This window comes from Pleuronectes platessa, chromosome 9 (genome assembly GCF_947347685.1).
Source record: "Pleuronectes platessa chromosome 9, fPlePla1.1, whole genome shotgun sequence".
Classification (NCBI taxonomy): domain Eukaryota; kingdom Metazoa; phylum Chordata; class Actinopteri; order Pleuronectiformes; family Pleuronectidae; genus Pleuronectes; species Pleuronectes platessa.
In genome coordinates this window covers 22,213,019-22,235,749 of record NC_070634.1, presented here as the reverse complement: position 1 = coordinate 22,235,749, position 22,731 = coordinate 22,213,019, and the positions used below count along the sequence as shown (strand labels likewise).

The window sequence follows — 22,731 nt, the reverse complement described above, 5'->3', positions numbered from 1 at the left end:
GGGTTTGAATTTCTGATCTGGATCTTTACAGGTCACCTAACCCAGAGCTTCCATTATTAGTTGGTTAAAAGATGCATCATCTGAACAGAAAGCATTAAAATGAAACCTTCACTGGTTGAGACTTTTGAACTGTGAACTGCTCTAACCTGATAACATAGGCAACAAAATAAAAAGCAAGACGTTCCTCGATGCACACACTCTCGTATCCAGCGTGGCCCGGGAGTTAGAGGTCGGTGGGAAGAAACCAAAGCACGAGAAACCCACTGAGAAAGACCCTCACTAAACTGGGATTCAAACTGGGAAGCTTCTTGCACATTGACAGGTTAACTTAAAATATGATTAAGCGATGAAATTTATCATTTTCAGCAGTGTAATATTTCCGCATACAGAAAACACACTTTCCAAGCACTGCTAGAGCAACACAATTAAAACCCCTTGCTTATTTTGCATGAATTTCCTGAAGAGAGAGATTTTGAATATCTCCCACAAGCCTCGGGCCTGTTGACTGTATACAGCAACTGTACTGTACCATACGTGACATAACGGCTCCACACCGGCCAGAAAAACCTTTCACCTTTACAGTTACCACACTCTTATTGTTCCTCCTACCTTTAAAACTACACGTAGGGCTTCTTCTATGGAAAATGTCATGGTGGGGGGGGCCTTCTCGCCTCGTAGGAAAACATGGACACAATAGAAAGGCACAATGGGAATTTTAAAAGCCGACTCATTGACACCTTTCCTCACGGCCACACAGCGAGTGTGTGAAGGTCACAGGAGGTCACGAGCCCTTTGCCTCGCACGTATCCTGTATGACATGGTTTCATCACACAGGTCGACTCCACCAGGAAGTCGGGTCGTGCGTCTTCCGAGGTTCTCACAGCCGAACGCTGCAGGAACGAGACGGAATATTTCCTGGCTCTGTCATGACACCACAGAGCAACACAGCTGCTCTGTGTCGTCGGCTCTCCATCGTGTGGAAACTTTCAGCTCATGTGGGAGCGGACCTCACCAACCTGCTGGAGGCCTTGACGCGAGGACGGCACTGTGAAAACAATCGGCCTCCTTTCTAGTCATTGTTAGGTTCTCTATCTGGAGTGGTGAGAGAGAAAGATCTGAGAACAATAACGTGTGAAGCATGCAGAGAGCGATGAGACATAATGTGTCTGACTTATGACGTTGGTCATGTTGTCATTATCTGTGGCTCCATCTTATCTAGAGGATCTGCATCCTGTTCTCGTGAGATATAAATATGTGTTGCACCGTAGTTTCTTCCTACACATGTTCAATACCATGAAGTAAGAAAGGCCCCCAACACAACCGCAGTTTGAACACACAGTCCAGGCAACACTGCTGTGTGTACACAAGCAAACACAACTAATACGACTCTGTGGATGTTTCCACAGAAAGGTATGGGTGGAACTGATACACTGAAAGATTTGCTATAGGTTGTATAACACACACACACACAACAACACACACACACACACGCACACACTAAAACACACACACACACTAAAACACACACACACACAGACAAACAAACACACACACTAACACACGTTTTTGCAGCTCTCATTAGGACTTTGCATATTTCCATGCATTATGGATAGCCTAATAAAAACATTATCCCTAAACTTAACACACACTTACATACACGCACACACACACACATACATACACACACACACACACACACACACACAAACACTAATATGATATTGAGTACAAACCACAGATCCAACACCCTGCAGGATCTAAGTGCAGCTTTTTAATTAGTTGATCTGTTCCTTAACTACTTTACTGTCTCCCCTCCATCGGTGATTAATAAAAAATGACTCTAACATTCTCTAGATCGATGTTTATAAAGTTCGTTCTTTCCCCATTATTCACTCTCAACCTCCAGCTCAACACGCTGCTCGTCTCCCAGACGTTTGTCATTACACATTCCTCTCCAAGCCTTTATGAGTTCCTCTTATTTGCGGGAATCTGCTGTTGCTAAACCCCCGATGTTACAAGAAGCCTGTTTGTGATTTCTCTTCTCATGCGATACATTCTTTTTCCCATTTGACTGGTAAAAAAATTGGAAGTTGCTGACAAACACTGGCAGACACTGTAGCTCATTGTGTCACCTCTGCCAAGGTAGCGTGCACGGGTTCATGGGAGGGGGGGGGGGGGGGGGGGGGGGGGTGCACGTATCCTTGTGGTCAAGCCGCGGACCAACACTTGTGTGTGAAGGCCCCATGTTGTATAACAAACCTCAGACATCTGTTGTCTGCTTCAAATCAAGCCGTGAATCATTTGTTTTTTGGGGGACTTTCAAACAGCTGCTCCTCAAAGACTGGAAGCCCCCCTGTGATTCATGTACTGTAACCTCAAGACAGTGAAACCTCAAATCGCTCCCAGCATGTGTGTGTGTTTGGACAATAAATCCAAGGAGTTCAGATATTGATAAAAAGTACAAAGTTGAAAAAGTTACTTTGGACTAAAACTTCTTTCACGTGACATGTGACAGAGATCCCTTGCTAGACTCGACCGGGAAGTTAAAAGGCGACCAGGACGTATGAAAATAGGGTATATAATGAGAGTAGGGCTGCAACTAACAACTTAATCATCCTAATAATTTCTGTAGAAATAATATAATCTATAAACTGTCAAAAGAAAATATTCATAAATGACAATAACAAGACCGAGGGACTGGGTTTTTAGGGGGCGTTGTGGAGCCATTTTGCCACTCTGTAAAATGTCACAACTTTGAAATTTTGTGATCTGTTTGCCTGAATAATAATAATAATATTTATAACAATTCCAGTAGGGTCCTCTCACAGTTAGTGTTCGTGCCCTGACAATAATAATAATAAAGTGAAAATACCCCAGTTAAGACACACACACAGTTTAAATCACAGTCAAGTTTCCATTTTCCTGGAGCTGAAACCAGTGAAGTTTTGGTTTCTTTGCCTGAAAAGTTATTGAAATAGTCGATATATAAATATAAATCAAACGTCATATATATCGTATTATTAAATATTTTGTCAAATTAGTTCTGACAAATAAAACTTTGTGCAATTAGAGTTGTTGACATGCAGCATGAAAGATAAGCAGTTTGGGATTTACATTACATTTCACCCTGTCTAAAAAGTAATGACTCATTTTGTGCCCTGACAGAATGTGAAAGACGTTCACCTGTGTGTGATGCAGATTGTTCAGCAATGTAGGTATTCATGTGTGTATTGGGTCAGCGTGTGCGTGTTTGTGCAGCGAGCCGGCCCAGACAATAGGCCTTTGTGTTTCCCTGTATCCTATGTTTCCTCTCGCGGGCCGACACAGACAATCCCACACAAACACCCACACGCGTGCACACCTCAACCACACACAGTTCCTCCTGGCTTCCGTCAAGTTACAACAGTTTAGAGACAGCAAAACAGGAAGAATCTGATCGTCTCTTCCTGCCTCACACTTCCTGCCCCCCCCCCCCCCCCTCCTCCTCCTGCTCTGATGGAGGCAGAGACAAACAAACAGACTCATTCAAGAAGGAGAAATAAAGAAGTGAGTGGATGAAAAGAAAACAGGACATGACGCAGAGATGATGAGGAGTCAGAGAGTTGGGGTGTAAGAGCGGTGGACAGGGGCAGATGTGGCTGTAGAGTAGGTGTGCGTGTACATGCACGTGTGTGTGTGTGTGTGTGTGTGTGTGTGTGGTGGTCTGCAGTGAGGATGTGGTCTGACATAATGGGAACAGTGGGACTGCAGGGGAGCTGTGGTTGAGTCAGGTTTTATTTACAATTTGATTTGAGATGAAAACTCCATCTAGTAAAAATCTTTTTTAAACTTTTAAAACTCTCCCCAAAACACATGTTTACTCCCTGGCCTTAAAATGTATATGTTTGAAATGTATATGGTTTTATTATACTTTATAATATTTGTCATTTAAATATATTTATTGTAAGCGTCTCCCTCCTTTTAGCTGTACAGCACTTTGCTCAATGTTTGGGAACATGCTTTACAAATAACTTGACTTGACTTATCTACAATATCATATAAACTTTACCACGTAAGTTACTTCTTTAAGAGGATGTTTAGATCAGAAATACATGTATTAGGGTTTTAAGTACAGACCAATACAAAATTTTACTTTTTTATATTTATCATTATTATTATCAACACACCAAAAACCAGAGAGGTTCCATCCAATATCACATATGATTGAAATAAAAGCTGTAAACAATGAAGGGTTAGTCATTTTTGCTAGAAAAATCACTGAAGTAATAGTGAATAGAGAATTAAACAGGAAATATAAATATAAAACCATTAAATACTGTTGACTTTTGATTATTTGTTTAAGTTGTTATGATGTCTGCACTGGTTTTATACTTCAGTGAACACAGAGATGCATGACTGACTGTAAATACAGGAAGCTGCAGTAAACTTCTTCTCTATGTGTTTCCAGCAGTGTTTGAACAGCAGTCAGGTATCAAACATGTATACTTTACTGCTAAAAAGTAATAATAAATCACAGTAAAAAAGATGAAATGCCACAAAGCCTGAAAGATTAAATGACATTTTGAATTCCATGTGAGCTTCTGCCCTGAAGTGAAAACCAGAAGCATGACAGAGAGGCAGAATGAAGACGTGGAGAAAGAGAAGAGAAGTGTTTGCACGTATGAGGAGGCGACTGTTTCTCTGCAGCCAACGAAAATAAAGCTGATTGGAAAACATAATTTAGTGACGACCTTGTTTGCTCTTACACGGAAAGGTCACAATGAACGTTATTGAGCTGGTTTACAAGATACACACACACACACACACACACTTATTTCCTCAAACTCCATCAACCTCTCGTACACACACAGACACACACTAACAAACTCAGTGCACCTGACGAGTTGTGGTTGTGAAGAAGGAAGTGAAACCTCAGTCCATCTGCTTTGACAGGAAGTCAACAGAAGCCACACAAGGCGTGCTGACGTCAATCAGAGCCACAGGAACACCTCCCCAGGGCGCGCACACACACACACACACACATACACACACTCTTACTCATACACACGCTCACATTACTCACAATGATGTGTATATGCCACGATAAAAACATCGACTCAAACCGCACACCTTCAATTCACAGCTGCACAATTGCAAGAAGCAAAGTCTAAATACATCACATACTGAAATACTTGATCACATACTTTTGTGTTTACATACATACAGTACATGCAGAGACGCAGTACTGATGAAAGACTGTGTTTTCTTCTGAGATAAAAACAATAGACCGAAGCTCAATCTTCCCTCAGTTGATATCATCTCTGACCTGAGTTGCCTTCTTGTGAAATCGGACGGTTTCAGGACGATGAACTTCGGTCCCCGTTCTCTTTGATGCTCATCTCTTTACACATCACTGTCTTTCATGTGCTGTCTAGAGAACGTGGGAGCATCTGCCCCCAGATGTGACATTTAAGATCTGACACTTGCGGCTACAAGACGCACAAAACAATGTGTAGTTTGTTTTTCGCTGTGAAGTCAAATCCTGTTGAATGACGATGTAGAGAGGCCAACGCTTCTTCTCTGCTCGCTGCTTGTTAAAGATCAAATATAAAACACAAGCAGAGAGTTCCAATGGTAGATTTTAGTAAAACTTATCATTTTAGTTTTCATTACTTTACTTCATAAAGACATTTTAGTAACAGCTACACTTAAATCTACCAGGAGGTGACACCAGCAAAGAGCTTCTGTCTGTGAGCTTCTGTCTGTGAGCTTCTGTCTGTGAGCTTCTGTCTGTGAGCTTCTGTCTGTGAGCTTCTGTCTGTGAGCTTCTGTCTGTGGGATTCTGTCTGTGAGCTTCTGTCTGTGAGCTTCTGTCTGTGAGTTTCTGTCTGTGAGCTTCTGTCTCTGAGCTTCTGTCTGTGAGTTTCTGTCTGTGAGTTTCTGTCTGTGAGCTTCTGTCTGTGAGCTTCTGTCTGTGAGCTTCTGTCTGTGAGCTTCTGTCTGTGAGCTCTTCCACCTGCGCTGGAAGATAAATCCGCAACAACATGTGAACCTTGAGAAAAATTAACTTTAAAATTAGTTTTCACGTTTTGTTATTTCTGAAATATTAAATTGTAATAATATTACCACAGCTTTGTTGTGACTTAATGTGAGAGAGAAAACACTTTAACTCTGTTTCACAAACGCGCACGCACACACACACACACACACACACATACACACACACACACTAATGCACAGTGCTCGTAATGTAGAAAACACACTGTCTCTTACTGGACTTTACATATACATGTATGCACATACTTTACATACACATACTCACACGTTTACACACATACTCACACACAGACACACATACAAACACAAACACACATACTAACACACACAGACACACCCTCTCTCTCACTCACACACACAGGTTTGTGTATCCTTATGAGAACTTTGCTTTGACTTCCACTCATTGTGCAGCCCAAACAAAACATTATCCCTGAACTTGACCGGCCTCATTAGGAACAAGCTCTAGTCTCCTTGAGGTCGACTGGTCCTGACAGGCTCCGACGACAAAAACGACACAACACACACACACACGCACGCACACGCACACACGCACGCACGCACGCACGCACAACTGCTGACAATCAAATGTGATGAGAGGTTGGCTGTTGTGAGTGGAGTGAGCTGCATTAATAGACTGTGTGTGTCTGCAGTGTTTGTCTGAACCACCAGTTTAATTGTGTTTGAACAAAGTTAATGAGCTTGATGACAAACAGTCTGTGCTAGTACATAGTGACAGCTGGAAACAGAGGAGGGAAAAACAATAATAGTTCAAGGAGGTTCACGTGGACGAGAAGGTGGAGAGAGGCAGCGAGGAGAGGATAACGTCAACGAGGAAAAACATGGAGGGTGGAGGGAAAACCTCTCAGTGACACGTGAACCAAAACACACAAGATTCAGGGCAGCGTCACACACGTAGCAGCGTCGCACACGTAGCATTGTCACACACGTAGCAGCGTCACACACGTAGCAGCATCTTACCTGGGAGACAAACTCTGGTGATCGGAGGCTGAGATGCTGCCGGAGATCTTCTGAAAAAAAAAAAGATTATTGTATTTAAGTGTCATCGTCTAAGAACTTGTCAACTCAAATCACAAAAACATGTCTCTGCTTAGTGACTGAAAGGATACGTTAGGGTCAGAAATTGAGTGAAAAGTTGAACATTTTGGGGAAAAAAAATCACAAATAAAATGTGAATCTCCCAAAACTAACTTTCTACAGAAGACCAAATCAGTGCATTTCTCAAAAGGCCTAACTGTTATTTGTAACAAAGCTTGAATTTTATCAAGTGGAGCGACGAGTTTAAAGAGAGGAAACACACAGTTATTGTCTTGTGGTAGTTTAGCACAGAAGATGTTTCATGGTCACATGTTACACACACACACACACACTCACACACTCTGATCATGCATATCCATGTCTTGTTTTAATACAAGTGTGTTTTTGCACGTTCTCATTTCATCTCGCTAAGATCAGCATCCTCGCTGCTTCCAGTCATTTCACTCTGACCGACTCCTCGTGCATCGGAATCTATTTTCCTTTAAACACAAGGTCCATACACGTGTATCTACAGCTGGGGTGGGGGGGGGGGGGTCTGTTTCGAGCTACCAGGAGACGCATGTGTTATTGTCACATATCGATGCTGTGGCCTCTCAAAGCAGTGATGATGATTACTTCAAATGCAAACAAATGAGGGGTCCATCTGTGTGTGTGTGTGTGTGTGTGTGTGTGTGTGTGTGTGTGTGTGTGTGTGTGTGTGTGTGTGTGTGTGTGTGTGTGTGTGTGTGTGTGTGTGTGTGTGTGTGTGTGTGTGTGTCACGTGTGTTGGTCACGTGCTGTGTTGAGCTGTGAGTTGTGGACATTGCTGCTATCACACTTCAGTCCATTTATAGCTCAACACTGCCACCCTGTGTTGACACGGTAGGACTGCAGAAAATGTTTTGGCAAGCAGACAAAGAGTTTGATGTACTTTGACCTATTTGTAAACGAAATCTGGACTCGTAATGATTCAGGTCATATTCTCATATTTTATTATTATATTTTCAATGGATATAAACTTGCAACTTACATCAAGTGTGAGTGTCTGCTGTACTTACTTGCTGGAGGCACACTGGACGTTGGTCAACACAGTGAAGTTATTCCTAACACTTCGAAGGCTTGCCAGAACCTAGAGAGACACAGGAACAGCTGATTATTAGTATTTTATTATATTATAATACATTTTATTTCTATGGCACTTTTAACAATGCTCATAGACACTTTACAGAGTTGAAAATAAACAGAGAAAGCTAATGTATAAAATATACATATAAACAAGTTTAATTTGAGGTGGGTTTGAAATTATGTTTTCCTTATAAAATAAAACATTTGTAAAAGACACACACTCTTGTATTTTGGCCCGAGATCATTTAATATTTGCTCAGTCCACACTGTTTACTGTCAATCAGATGCTTACCTGAGCAAAAGGTGTAACGATCAGGTCGTCACCATGTCTGAAAAGAGAAAACAACATGAGCTTTGGTAAGTTTCATGCGTCTCAGTGCTTCACAGTAAAAACTGTTGAGTAACAACGATGAGCAAAGAGGGAGTGGGTCTCATTACGATGATTAACTGAAAGAGATGACTTCAAACAGGGAGAGGAGGAGAGGAGGTGGAGGAGGAGGAGGAGGAGGAGGAGGAGGAGGAGAGGAGGAGAGGAGGAGGTTCACAGGTCAGATGGGATGTGACCTTGTAAGGTACTGAGCTCTAAGAGGAACCTCTTTCTGTAGTCAAGGCCCAAACTACTCAAATAATCTTCTGTGGGTTTCAAATCGTCATCATGTTGTGAAACATCTAGAGTCGCACGGTGATCACATTCTGGAACATCCACAGAACTTCCACTAGGGGGCAGAGCTGTGCAGGAACAGAGCCTCCACAGCAGAATGTGTGATGCACTTCAATAAACTTGGATTTGATCATAACCCTGTGTTTACTTAGGAGAGTTGTCTTGCAACTGTTTCATGTCATTTTAAACTTATCACATTACTGAATTAGAAAACAGATATGATTAAAATTTTGTTTAATAAGTTCTTGCTTGATGTCATGTATAGAAATGAAATAACTGCAATGAAGATCATTATATTGTCTGCATCTAAAATAGCATGATTTATACTTATGTAATCAACATTATATTTAGGCACATGCTCCTCAGTGATTTAATGCACTTCTCAATCAATCTATTCACTCACATAAACATAAACCTAAATATACATCAGAACCACTGCTGTCTGAAACTGAAGTCAAACCTCAACATCTGTTAAACATCTGTTAAACATGTGCTGCCCCGAGTCTGTGATTTCAAACACTGCCATCACACTGTACACGTTACCTCAACAATCCTCTAAATAAACACATCAGGTCCAGGACGTGGAGGCAGCTTCACCCACTGTGTGTAGGATTCATGAAATCTATATGTGTACATGTCTGTTACTCTCCATGACATGCACAGTGTCAGGTTAGGTAGAAACGGAACTGAACTAGACTGTCTCTAGATCAGTGTGGCTGAGGACGAACAGGACGTCTACTGTAACAGTCACCACAGAGTCTATAGGCTAAATATGAGTTGACATTATATATATATATAGTAAAAATGTGAGTTGCAATCAACTTCCTCATTCTGCTGGAGACATCTATCCCCCGCAGGTTTGCAGGTGTGAACATGAATGTAAGATGTGCTGCTGCCAGCCAATGAGAACCTGCTTCACTCATGTTGACCTGCTGCAGCTATGTCCTCCACCAAGGAGGTTATGTTTTCACCCCTGTTCTTTTTATAGTCGGGATTGTGAAAAAACTTTGTGGAAGGTTGTGACATGGACCAAGAAAGATCCCATTACATTTTTTGGCTTTGGTGAATCTATACATTTTATTTCACTTTCTTTGACATTGTGAGATTGTTGACGTCCAGGAAATAACTCATGGGTCTTGATAAAGAAAGAGGGGGACAGACATCTGATAGCTCGACTGGAGCTGCCTTTACTCACAGTTCAGAGGCGATGGAGGAGTTTCGGGACATGGACTTGGGAGACAGGTCATAGTCGCTGTCCGAGCGGTAGAGGAAGGACTCTCGCCGCTGGTTGTGACCGGGGAAGTTGGTGTGGAGGACCAGCCCCGAGCCGGGGGAGGCCTGGGGGTCCAGGGGGCTGCAGCCGACAGACGGGCCATTCTCCACATCGAAGCTGCAAACAGAGAAACACCAACGTCTTAGAGCTTTTCTGTCACTGGAGCTTCATCTTCAGACATGAACATGGATGTATATGGTACTTTCATAATCCACTTTCACCCATTCATACACATATTCATACAGCAGTTCTATACCCAGCACTTTTTCTATCTCACGTCATTCACACGCCAGCTGAGGAGCAGTCAGGGGGAATTTGGGGTTCAGTATCTTGCCCAAGGACGTCCAGCGTCTATACTGCAGGAGACAGGGATCGAACCATCAACCTTATGGTTCGTGGAACAGTTTTAAATTCACCTTGTGGACATATTCAACATTACAATTAGTGACCACATATTAAGTTGAATCTACTGTAATGACTGAGGTTTTCCTGTTAGTTGAGCAAAAGCTTTTTCCGTCTAAACAACTCTTATTAATCTTTAAAATAATAAAAATATCTAATCTCTCTCTCTCTCTCTCTCTGATAACTTTTTGTTCACTCTGTCAAACGCTGAGAGGTTTTGATTTGGTTTTAACGAAGCAGCATAAGAAAAAAAAAGGGAAGAGAAATTCTTTGACGTGTATCATCTACATCCCCTAAACACACACACACACACACACACACACACGATTTGATATGGCCTGACCATGTAGGGCAGAGTGACATGTTAGAGTGCACAGTGTTCATTGGTGAGGAGGAGGAGGCAGTGGAGGAATGAGGGAAGAGAGAGGAGCCGTATCTCATGAAGGAGGAGGAGGAGGAGGAGAGCATCATCTTTTTAACAGTTATTTTAATTGGTTTTATTGACTTATTGAAAGATTTTTTCCTTGTGCATTTTTCACTGTAGCTTGACTTTATGAAACTCCCTCACTTCTTAGTTCTGCCATCACTGCTGCCTCTGTATAGTAAACACACACCAGCAGACGCAGCGCTGGTTACACTACAAACTTCAACAAAAACATACACACATCTAAAACAATTCTTCTTGTTCCCGTCCATTTATTATTAAAAAATACGGACTGGAAAAAGCAAATCTGCATATCAAGTTGCATATTTGTTCTTATATTATGATGATGATGATGATGATAAAAAGCATTGCAGCAGTGGATGAAATGATGTAAATACTCAACTAATCAATTCCAATAATATGTGGGACATTTGGGACTGAAGATATTTTATCTGTTATTCTATATCGAGGGAAAGTTAAATGTGAATGCCAGAGTTATTTATTATATATACAAATGATGGGCATCATGGGTCCAAACCAAAACAATGACAGGAGTTAAGGGATCAATCTGTGGATACAAATAAAAGCACGGACAGACTGACAAACTATAATGTGGAAAAATGGTATCCAAAGAAAACAGGTTTGTCTTAAGAGACCGCCTGGCTCCTACTTGATGACGTGAGAGGCTGAGAAAATGTCAAGGAGCAACAGAAGTAACACAACTTTGGATTTAAGCCTGAAACAGCAGGAAGTCCCGGCTCTGCACAGCCCAGGTGCCTCCGAGTGCTCAGAGGGCAAATCCTCTGGTTAATCTACAGACAGGTACAGACCAGAGCAAAGTTCCATCTCTTGAGGGAAAGAATTCTGCTTCGTTAGGATTGACAACATAGATCATACCTCAAAGTCGGTTTTATTTGGGTTTGGGTCGTGACATGAGGAAATTCTGAAGTCTCTAAGTAAATTAAGCCAGTTTGTTATAATATCTCCATTTCATAATCAGAATCAGAATTCTTTTATTTGCCAAGTATGTTTGCACATACAGGAAATTGCCTTGGTGTCGTTCGTTGGTGCACTCAACATAAAAAAAACCATATAAAAATAACAATATAGAACAAAATATATACAGTTTGTATATACAATTTGGTCTGATATGTAAATTGAACCATGATCATGTTGAATTAAAATGTGGATTATACATTAATGGCTTCATGAACGGATCATTCATCTCACGCAGAAAAAAATAAGACGTGAGAAAATATCATATGTAAAATAAGAGCTCTTTAAATGTCATGAAGAAACATTATTTCTTCTTTTTGTGTATTGTGACGTTACACTGAAATACCAAAGGAAAGCATTTTCTGCTGCAATAATTTCCCTTCCAGGTTTTGTTAGATACGTGCACACACATGCATGCCTGCCCTCTCTGCACCATGCACTGAATGCTCGACTTCCTCCGCCCTCAGGTCAATCCTCTGCTTTGTGTGTAATGATCACGTGTAGGGACGAGCCAGTGCAGAGTCTAGTCAACCGCATCTCACAAGCTTCCACTTATTCTCCTAAACACTGGATAGAAAATCGATGAAAATAGTGGCAAGTATATGCTAATTGAAGTTTTCACATGGTTTGAAAATGCCTGCAAATCCCATTTTTTTCGTTTAATACAGTACAGATGCATCGTAGGTATTTTTTTGCAGCTCTGAAAGAATTCAGATTAGTTTTGCCTACATTCAGAGTTCAAATTCAAAGATGTCGGTGAGATGTGGGAGGGAAACAGTTCGATATTCCTCTAACCCCCAAATAATAAACAGACGTTATTCATCAGCAGCTCAACGGCCATTTGTTCAGCCGAGCTAAATCGACCTCATAAGCTGAGTCCCATCCCCGGTCTAACGCGGTCATGTGAGGAGGTTAGCAGCCGGGGTGCAAGTGTTCTGATGGAGCGTCAGACACAAAGAGGGAAACAACTAATGGACAGCTGCGCCGCAGCACTTCCCCCCCGATCTGAGACGGCTGATGGCTGTTGTGTTATGTAACCGCCGACACACGATGAGACGTCCGAGCATGAGAGCGAGTCGACGTGGGGTCCGTTGATCAAATGGCTGTTTATCTGAGAGGCAGAGTCGATCCCTGATTCCTCCATGAAGTCTATGTGTGAGCAGCTACTTCAACACAAAGTAAAGTTGTGTCTCTGCACTCTGGGTTTTAGAGGGAGATGAGTCCCGTGCAGGTGTATTTGTTCTATGATAGTTATGATCAATGAAGGAATCAGTCATGTGTTTGCGTCATGTTTGAATACAGGAAGCAGGAAGTGCTCGGTGTGACCCCGGAACCGTCCTCGTCCGGCGTGAGATTCCTTCCCCATGATACAGATGCATGTGTGACTGATTCACTGATACAGACAGTAGACCTGAGACTAATGATCTTTATCAGGTGTTAAAAACAAAAGGAACATCCTCAGATTAATTTTTACAGCTTTGTTCCCCAAACTTAAAACAGATTTAATTAAAAAAATGTAGAAAACTCAACATAGATCCGCACATTTATCTTCCTCTCTTTTTTTCACCCTGGTGTTAAACCGGACAAAGAGGGGATATCCCAGAATTTACCCTTCGAACAACAAGACAAAGGCCGACCTTGCGAACAGAGACACCCCCCCCCCTGTATGAAACTTGGTGTCCTGGTGCTTCAGTGGATTAGTGCATCTGTCTGGGAAACTGTTCTCTCTCTCTCTCTCTCTCTCTCTCTGTTCCAGCATTTCTCTCGATATGTAAACATATAGATAAATGCGCCGTTAATTCGGAGCTGCCGGCCGACTCTTCAGAAACAGGAAGAGAACGACAACTGTTTATCCAAACTACACACAGATTAAAACACAACCGCAGTCCAAGTGCTTTCACGCAATTATGAGCTTCCTAGGTAGTGGATGAATGATCCCTCACACCCGTTTGCCTTTAGGGAATCTGAAACTGTGTGAATGGGGGGGGGGGGGGGGAGAGAAGGATCAAAGTGTCACCAGGTTGACGCATGTTTGTGTTTATATGTACATCCTCCGTGACCAGAGAACCAGGGGGGGGGGGGGCGGGATCCTGGGAATTCCCCGATAATTGACATATTTTCCAGCTACTTGCGATAATTATGGTAAAGGTCGGTCGTGTTTTCTGTTGCATGTTCCTCTAAAGCAATAAGGAAGTGCTCACTGTGACCCGCAGCTAGGGCAACATGACATTCCTTTCCCATGGTCCAGAAGCATCAGTCGCACTGACACACAGACGTCAGTGAGGCGACGGCTGAACTGAGAGGGCGACGGAAGAAGAGAAGATATGTTCCACCAGCGTCGATTGGTTTATTCGAGTCGATCCCCAAAATCTGGCCAATATCGACGCATTCCAAAAATCGACATTTCTCACAGAATATTTGGAGGCAACTTCCAGAACAAACCAAAACTCGCTGACACACACACACACACAAGCAGCTGGTGCTAAAGCAATCCAACAGATAACGACACACAACCACTGATCAACAAGCAGGTTTGTGGTTGTATCTTCACCGACCAGTGCAGTTTCAGTCTCTACTGGTTTATTTCAGGACTCATACGAGGTCACATACTGACATTGAACTGGAACACCTGGACAGATCACCAGTACATCCCAGAGACGAGCATTCACACTGACACGTTCTACAATCACCCTCAATAGTAACTTTACTCTTTTACACAAACTAATCATGGGCACGGAATTAGGATGTTTTCTGTATTTTAATTTATAAGTACTGATCAATGTAACTAAAGTTTCTGAGATGAAGATAGAAATAAAAACAGAGATAACCTGAAATCAGGAGATTAAATTACGACAAAGATGAAGTGCTTTTAAAAGAAGTGGCCAAAAAGTTAAAGCGGGTGGTTTTAAAAAAGTCGACCCTTCTCAGAAAGTGTTTACATGAGGACCGACTCCCTGACATCTAAACTTCTTCTGAGGAATGAATCGGCTGCTACCATGGAAAAGAGGACAATGACGATGGAGGCAAAGATTTCGGACAGATACTGAATGAATCTTTTCCTGGGAAATGAGTCCACTTCCGAGCTGTGAGACAATGGTGTTGTTTTGACAGAAGCCACTGACTAGTAACACCGACTGTCATTTACTGGTACAGCGGGACAGCTCAGCTTCCTGTGTGTTGATTTGTGTGCACGTATAGAGACAGGGTGAGCGGGGACAACGTGTTTACACTCGGTGAGATGAAGTGTCCTGATGTGGGTTCTGGCAAATGGAACATGACCTGATATGAGATATGACAGAACGAGAGGGAATCCTGCAGCAGTTTACTGTCCTCTGGAGGGAGACCACTTTAGATCCTCACTCGGCCAATTAGGACGAGTGCAGGTCAAGTGTCAGGTCCTTGAGGTCAAGCCGTTTTTTTTAGAGATATCAGACACTTTGTCGTATCTGTGACGACAAAGTGTCCATTATTTTCCGTTATGAAAATGCATTTTTCTTGCGAATTATATTTACTCATATTTTCCAGGAGGGTTGTATCTGAAAATACAAATGTCCAAATCAGTTGGACATATTTTCCAAAACACTTCCTGCCAGCCAAAGATAAAATGTCATGAAAATGTCGTGTGTGAATAAAGAAGGAACGCAAGAGTATGAATTTCTCAGGATGAAAAAGACTTACTACACTGTCTTATTTATTGTGTATTTACCAAATGTCTCAAGTGGTTATTGCTGAGACTTTGATGTGACTCTTTGTTTTTCGGTAGCGGTGTCTTTGAACAGTCTCAGTTATGTGACTCCGGTATGTACTTTACGTATTGAAGTTCTTAGAGTTAAACTCAGATAGTCCTGCTCCGAGTTTTAAATGGAGTCAGTGAATAGCAGGAGAGGAAGCACCTATATGTGAATAAAGTATCCACACCCTAATCTTATGGAGTCCCTCTGTTCTGTTTCTCCCTCGAGTGCAGTTAGAGTCTGCCACGTTTCCTTAAAGGAAAAGAGAAACTGAGAAATGTGGTAGACCTACAAGGATTTAAGAAGCTGTCGTCTTTACACTCTTTAATTCTCCTAATTATAAAGTTTTTACTCGGCCGGGGACGAGTTTGTCTCAGGAGAATAAATGTGGATACAGTTAACATGTGAAACTAATTTAACTGGACTCAACAAACCAATCCAGTATCAACTGAAACATCCAAACGAGCAAATCTAGGTGCAACATTTCAAACCCTCTCTCTCCTGACCGAGCACAGAATGATCCGTTAGAGGGAAACAGCTTCAGAGTGTCACCGACAGCCAGAGAGAGAGAGAGAGAGAGAGAGAGAGAGAGAGAGAGAGAGAGAGAGAGCATTCTCATGCTCGGTATTAATCTCTTCCTTCCTGTGTGTTATGCTGAGGGGAAACCAGCGGCCATTCGTCTGCCAGGTTGTGCAAACAGAGGTGCCATGGTTACACCTTCTGTTTGTGTCCCAGTGTGAGCCGAGGTTGAAACATCATTTCCTCAGCACACGCTCGAACCCGACTCCTTATTTAATGAGCAATTCCACCGATGTTTACGACCTCGTGGCTCTGGCGATGGCAGATAAAAACCATCTGCTCTGCTGCAGCGTCTCGACTGAGCTCACGGGAGAGAAACGCTTTCTCAACAATTACTGCAAATCCTTGATACTGAAGAAGAAACTGGACCAGACAGCGGAGTCTAAAGAGAAGTTTCTGTCAAAACTATGAATCGTGCCAGAGCTCTGAAATGCCCCAGAAGGATTGATGAGCTGGCTGAGTGATCCCATCAGACCGGGCAGAAATAGCAGCTGATTATGATGGTCCTACATCAATCTGCTGGGGAAATACATATCTTTTTAAAAAGTTGAATTATAACTGGAACAGTCAAAGATCCCACATGCTGAAGCAGTCATTTCCAAACATGTGAAGAAGAAAGGAAAGCTACTATAAATAAATATTGATTTTATACATGATAAAACAGAAATTTCTAATTTAAGATGAGCACAAATAAACTTCCCCTTTTTAGCAGATATATGTGAAATCCTTGCACCTGCATCGTTCTGCACAGAGAAGCTATTTTTTTTAATTTTAATAAATAAAATAAAAAAAATATGGAAAATGTATTTTATTTAAGCTTAAACCAAACAAATTTGATGTGAAACTGTTTTGCTTCCCACTGCCTCAAAAATTAAATGATTTATTGTAAAGATGCATCAACTGTGTCAATCACACTGAAGGATATAGTCTCATTGTGTTGCCCTGAAAACCACTCCAACACAAACATGAAGAAATGTCCATAAAACACAGTTTTACACTTATATAAAAACACACTGAGTGAAAAGTACACGTGCTCTGGCCCTTTTTGTAACATGTGACCAGAAAAGAGGAAAAACTCCCACACGTGCACATTTAAGGACAAAGTCATCAAGCAGATGCTCATTTGAATTATTTACAGTCTAAATACAAACGTCCTGGTGTCACATGAGGAAACACAAAGCAGAACTGGCCACAGGTACGATGACGCCGGTCCTGACGGAGGAACGAGCCGCTCGGTCGCGTGTGTGTTTGTGTGTGTTTGTGTGCGTTTGTGTGTCTGTGGAAGTGAGTGGGTGAGGTGAGAGCTGGATACTTCTTTGGCACTTGTTCGAACTGAAACAGAGGATGTGAAATCTGCTTTGGACTCGAGTGAAAATCTGAAAAAAGGACTGAGAAACTTTAGCTTTAAAAAAATGAAAACATACATTCCTGGGCTGGTTAATTACAGTGTGGCATCTATTTCCCATTACACCCACTGGTCTGTAGACAGGCTCCCCGTGCTCCCAGTCCCTGTATGTGTACAACAGAACTACAACTCTATTCACCTTATTGGATGATTCAGTAGATTTCCAGGAACAGGAATCTGCTGTGAACTTGACAGGTTACCAAGTATGTGACCTAGAGCTTATTTACTCAAGTACAAGTACCTGGCACTTCACCCAAGTATTTTTATGTCGTGCTATTATATGTTTTCATCTTCACTACATTTCACAAGAAATAGTTCCTTTTCTATTGCCCTTTACTGTTAAATGAATTTCTGGATTTCCCACATGGTGGTGATCAAAGTGTTCAATGCTTCTAACAGATGTGGGAAATTGTGGCCTTGATCTTTTGGGCTTTTTTGAACACTAATACATTTCAGATGAGGTGTTTGCAGGTCTTTCAAAAATAAGTTTCTCCTTTGAACCTCTGTTATGTAAAATCTAAATATTTGTGGCCCCAAACAAGTTTGTTCTAATATTCACTTTAACATGAGTTTAAATGCAGCACATGTGATTTGCTACATTGTAAAAATCCAGGATGTGAGTACTTCCTCCGTCACTGCAGTTATATGTATTTTATCTTTTCTATGTGGCTCAGTAAATTATCTTAACCTCATTGTTATCATCCTCCTCATTATCTAGATTGACCCAATTATCACCACATCAGCGGCGGCAGTGACCAACTTCAACTTCACCGAGTCCCTCGCCGATCAAAGGCCCCGCCCACACAACCAAGGCAGACCTCAGAGTCCTCGCCACAGTTTTCTGGAGATGAATACGTGTCATCGCAGTGAAGATAACGCTGACAGCTATTTGATAAAGTGTAAGATGAGGATGTGGAGCAGCCGGACTGAAAATTTCTGCAGTTCCACACACATAAGGGCAACATGAGTCGGTTTAGGATCAAGTTTCCAATTGTTGTAGCCCTACGTCTCTCTTTAAGCCACACTGTTTTAACCTAGAGAGACAAATTACATCATGTAACATGCTTTGCTGCCATTATCGACCCTAAAAGGCTCCTTCTGTCATGTACTGGACTGGCTGCACTGGTGAGCGGGTCTTTTCTACTGGTGCTCACACTGTTAGAAATAATGTGAGCCGAATCGTCTGGTAAGCTCCTCATCCTCTTTCATATTTCTCTTAAAGACACATTTTTATACGTGTGGTCTCTCAGGACCTGAGGTCTGAATTCACCTTGAACCTCCTTTAAACTTTATAACCTTCTATTGAAATGTTTTAATTCTAAAATGTATAAAGAGCTTCTCCAAGGAGGTCATGTGTTCTGCAAGGAGGATAACCCAAAAAACGACAGTATTGATTTCCACAAAACTCATTGTAAGGTCATGTCATGGGCCAGATAGGAAACCATACAATGTGGGCCTAGAGTTTGAAGGAGGAGCGGATCTAGGACCATGACACTGGACATTGATGTGAGAGCAGAGGCTGCAAAGCGCAACCGGCATCCAGGAACAGATAACCCGGAGCTTTCATCTTTGTTATTACGCCATAGGAATCCGGGTCACAGTCCAAATATTTGGTTAAGCCTATCTCTCCGGGAGATTATCTGTTCTAGCCTCTTTACATACAGTCTATGGTTCTAGCAGGACAAGTGAGAGATCCCTGCATTGGAAACTCCCACAGTCTATAGGCTAATTCATACACACCCACATACCACTGATGGTGCAGGGCGGCTGCACGTGGGTATGTATGATGTAGGCCATGTATGCACAAGCAAAAAGCACAACCAGTACCATGCACATGTCAGAGTGAGGAAGAGGCCGGGTGGTAATTACCCCCCCGAGCACTCTCTGTCAGGCTCCTCTACCTGTCTAATGATTCAGACTTGCAGCAGAGTACAGAGCTCCATCTGTGTACTTCTGCTTTCCCCAGTACAGTCCAGTACTTTCCACAGGAAACCTCAGTCTCAGAGGTGGAACCCACCCGACCAGAGGTGGACGCCTGACGTCTCCAGACTTCCATGATTACAACCTGGGTTGTGCAACCAAGGGCTTGTTTGTTTTAATCAAAGAAACAAACATCCAGAATTATGCACCATGAGAAAAAAACACCAGTTAACACCAACGTTTCTCACTGCTGTAAAGTCAACTCATTCTGAAACACTATTCCAGCTTCTTTTTAACAAGAAGGCTTCGTCATTTCTCTGTTTTCTCCTCCTTTGAACCTCGGATCAGTCTGATCCAGCAGCCTGATCCGTCTCCATGTTGAACCAGAGCAGCGATGGTCCTCTGGGCCGAGACCCAGCCTGAGTTCTCACACTGGTTTATTTCTTCAAGGACTCGAACATTCACAAAACGGCCTCGTATCAACATCAGCACCAGTGTTTGTTGTTTCTCATTTCATTTCCCACTGACGCTCTCTCAACTCGGGCTCTTCTGCTGAATTAAAACTTTATTTCAAACTAATTCTCTGCTCAGCAAAGACTCAGAACTATCACAGCGACTCTATCCTCTATTTCAATAAACATAACTGCGTCCTATCGCATTGGCACAAATATCTAAATAGTTTGTCATATTATTGTGGGTGAGATAAGACACATTTTGATCCACAGTGTTTGTTTCTTCTGAAGTTTGAGTCTTATTTTCATGTATAAATACAACTGCTCACATATATTTATAATAACAATATATTTTTGATCCAATTATAACTTTTTAGGAGAATAAGTGACATTTAAATACAGGAAATCAGGAAAAAGTGTAGTAAATTAAAGTCAGAGTTTCTGTTTTCCTGGAATGGCGACTGTATATTTGTCACTCTGTCTGTTTTTCTGATCTTTTAATTAAATATAATTACAAAAAAAGTGTGGTGTCCTATTCGTAGGCTGCTGTGTGTAGTGCTGGGTTGTGCAGTGATGTTTGGTCTGGTCATTTATCATCATACTAAATCATGTAGACTCCTCGTAACAGGCTGCACACAGTGTGAGTTCATCTGAGAGTCATGTCCTCCTCTCAGACTGTTTCAGCTCAACACATTTTAAGGTCTCCATCGTTTCACAAGAACAAAGCAAAGATAAGATGAAAAAAGCACCTCCTTTCTTCCCACTGGTTTAGGGTAAATGTGTTGACTCAGTAATTAATTGTCTAATTGAGTTTAAATGATTTAATAGGAGGTTTGAAAACTATTATTGTCGGACGAGATAAACTGCTCGGCAACAGAGTCAGATTTACCCGGGTGAAGATTTGCTAAAGGCTGAGACGGTTCCACACCCTTCCAATTTTGTTAGTTTCTTTTTTAGATTCATCCTTCGGGCCGTCCAGTTGTCATTGAAACACAAAGTCTACTCGGCACTATACACACAGACACACACACACACACACACACACACACACACTGTGACACAAATAAGTCAAGATCATGCTCAAATGAAAACGTTTCCCTGCAGAGCTGCTGCATAGCAAAAACCATTAAATCAACACGGGTGACAGTGCGCTGAGCCACATTCCAGATAGGAATTACTTTAATGATGAGCCACATGCTTAACGTGTGGGAATGAGGAAGACAAAGGATCGATGCACCGTTTAGTGACAAGAGAAACATTTACAAGGCAAAGAAAAGACGATGTGTGTGTTGATGTGGGGAGAAACAGCTCGGTCAGATGACATCAAGCGGAACCTACAGCGGATGGAAGGATGGAAATGAAAGGAAAAGAAGTGAGAGAGATGTGTGTGTGTGTGTTTGCGTGATGTGTGCGAGTGTCCGTGTGTCCTGACCTGTGTGCGTGGTTGGCGGCATGGAGCTTCCTGACCACTTCCTCGCTGAAGTCAAAATGAACCCTTCCTCTGGCACAAGGTGAACGCCGGTACATCTCCCCGACACAGACTCATGCACACGCTACCCGGCACACACCACTACATGTGTTACCACAAACAAACTGCACACACACACACACACAAACGCACACCGCACGTCCACTAGAACACACCCAGAGTGAAAGTTTGAAAAGTGCTGTATCTCACACGCTCACACCAAACAGCCAAACATGTAAATGACACACACACCCATCACACACACGAGTCAGCACCACGAGTGATAACCCCACCGTGTCATGCAACCCACTCACACACACTCTCACACACACTAGCACCTTGAAATGAGAAGCAAACACACCATCACACACACACATTCACCTCATATAAATAACACATCACTCATTCAGGCATCAGTCGTACATCTACATGACCAATAAACCTCTCAAGCAGCTGGCAGGAAACACCTGAGATCTCAAGTCCCTCACACACACACACGCACACACACACACACTCACTCACACACAACAACAACAACAACTAGCAGCAGTCCATGCGTCACATCAAGGAACTCTTCAAACCCTTGTTCACACACTGACACTCTCTGAGCTCTGCTTTTAGACGCTCCTCGTCACAGCCTATACTTCCTCCCCGCAGTGTGTGTGTGTGTGTGTGTGTGTGCTACTGGATGTGTGTGTGTGTGTGTTTGGAGTCCTGTTCCCTTCAGTGCAGCCCAGCAGAGCAAGGAGGAACATGCAAGTCGTGGAATGGAGTCACTGGAGTGGAGTCACGAGTCGTCCGTCACTCGCAGAACATTTTTTATAAATTGGCTCAAAAACCTGAAGAAGTACAAACAATATATTGTGAAACAATACATATTACGATCTGTTAAATACCTAAAATACTTGAAAATTGCACTTAAAATAAGTACAACTACTTCAAATAGTGTTATAAATTATACATCAAATGTTTGGATGCTGCTTATAAAAAGCTTAAGATTTTTTAAAGCTCTAATGAGTTTTTTATGAAGTACATTTTTTATTTTCCTGTTTGTAATGAATCAGAAATAAATGCAAATTAATAAATATTGAATGGACATAATATTGAGTTTGGATTTACTGTTAATCTGGTCGACCTTAACTGTCGGCTCCATCTGGCACCGTCACAGGAGGTGGGGCACTACCTCATGGAACTGTATATACACGCTCTGTTAAACATAAAGCT

The 22,731-nt window shown here is 42.1% G+C and overlaps 1 protein-coding gene across 1 annotated transcript in view; it reads right to left on the bottom strand.

The window, feature by feature from the left end:
• pde4ba (phosphodiesterase 4B, cAMP-specific a) overlaps positions 1-22,177 on the bottom strand; it is a 66,665-nt gene extending 44,488 nt beyond the window's left edge. The window contains exons 1-5 of the mRNA XM_053431277.1: positions 21,472-22,177; positions 10,053-10,247; positions 8,489-8,525; positions 8,130-8,200; positions 7,015-7,064 (exon numbers count right to left, since the gene is read on the bottom strand). Coding sequence (XP_053287252.1) covers positions 7,015-7,064; positions 8,130-8,200; positions 8,489-8,525; positions 10,053-10,247; positions 21,472-21,566 — 448 coding nt within the window. The 5' untranslated portion in view covers positions 21,567-22,177. The remainder of the gene's footprint in view (positions 1-7,014; positions 7,065-8,129; positions 8,201-8,488; positions 8,526-10,052; positions 10,248-21,471) is intronic.
• Positions 22,178-22,731: the final 554 nt, after the last annotated feature.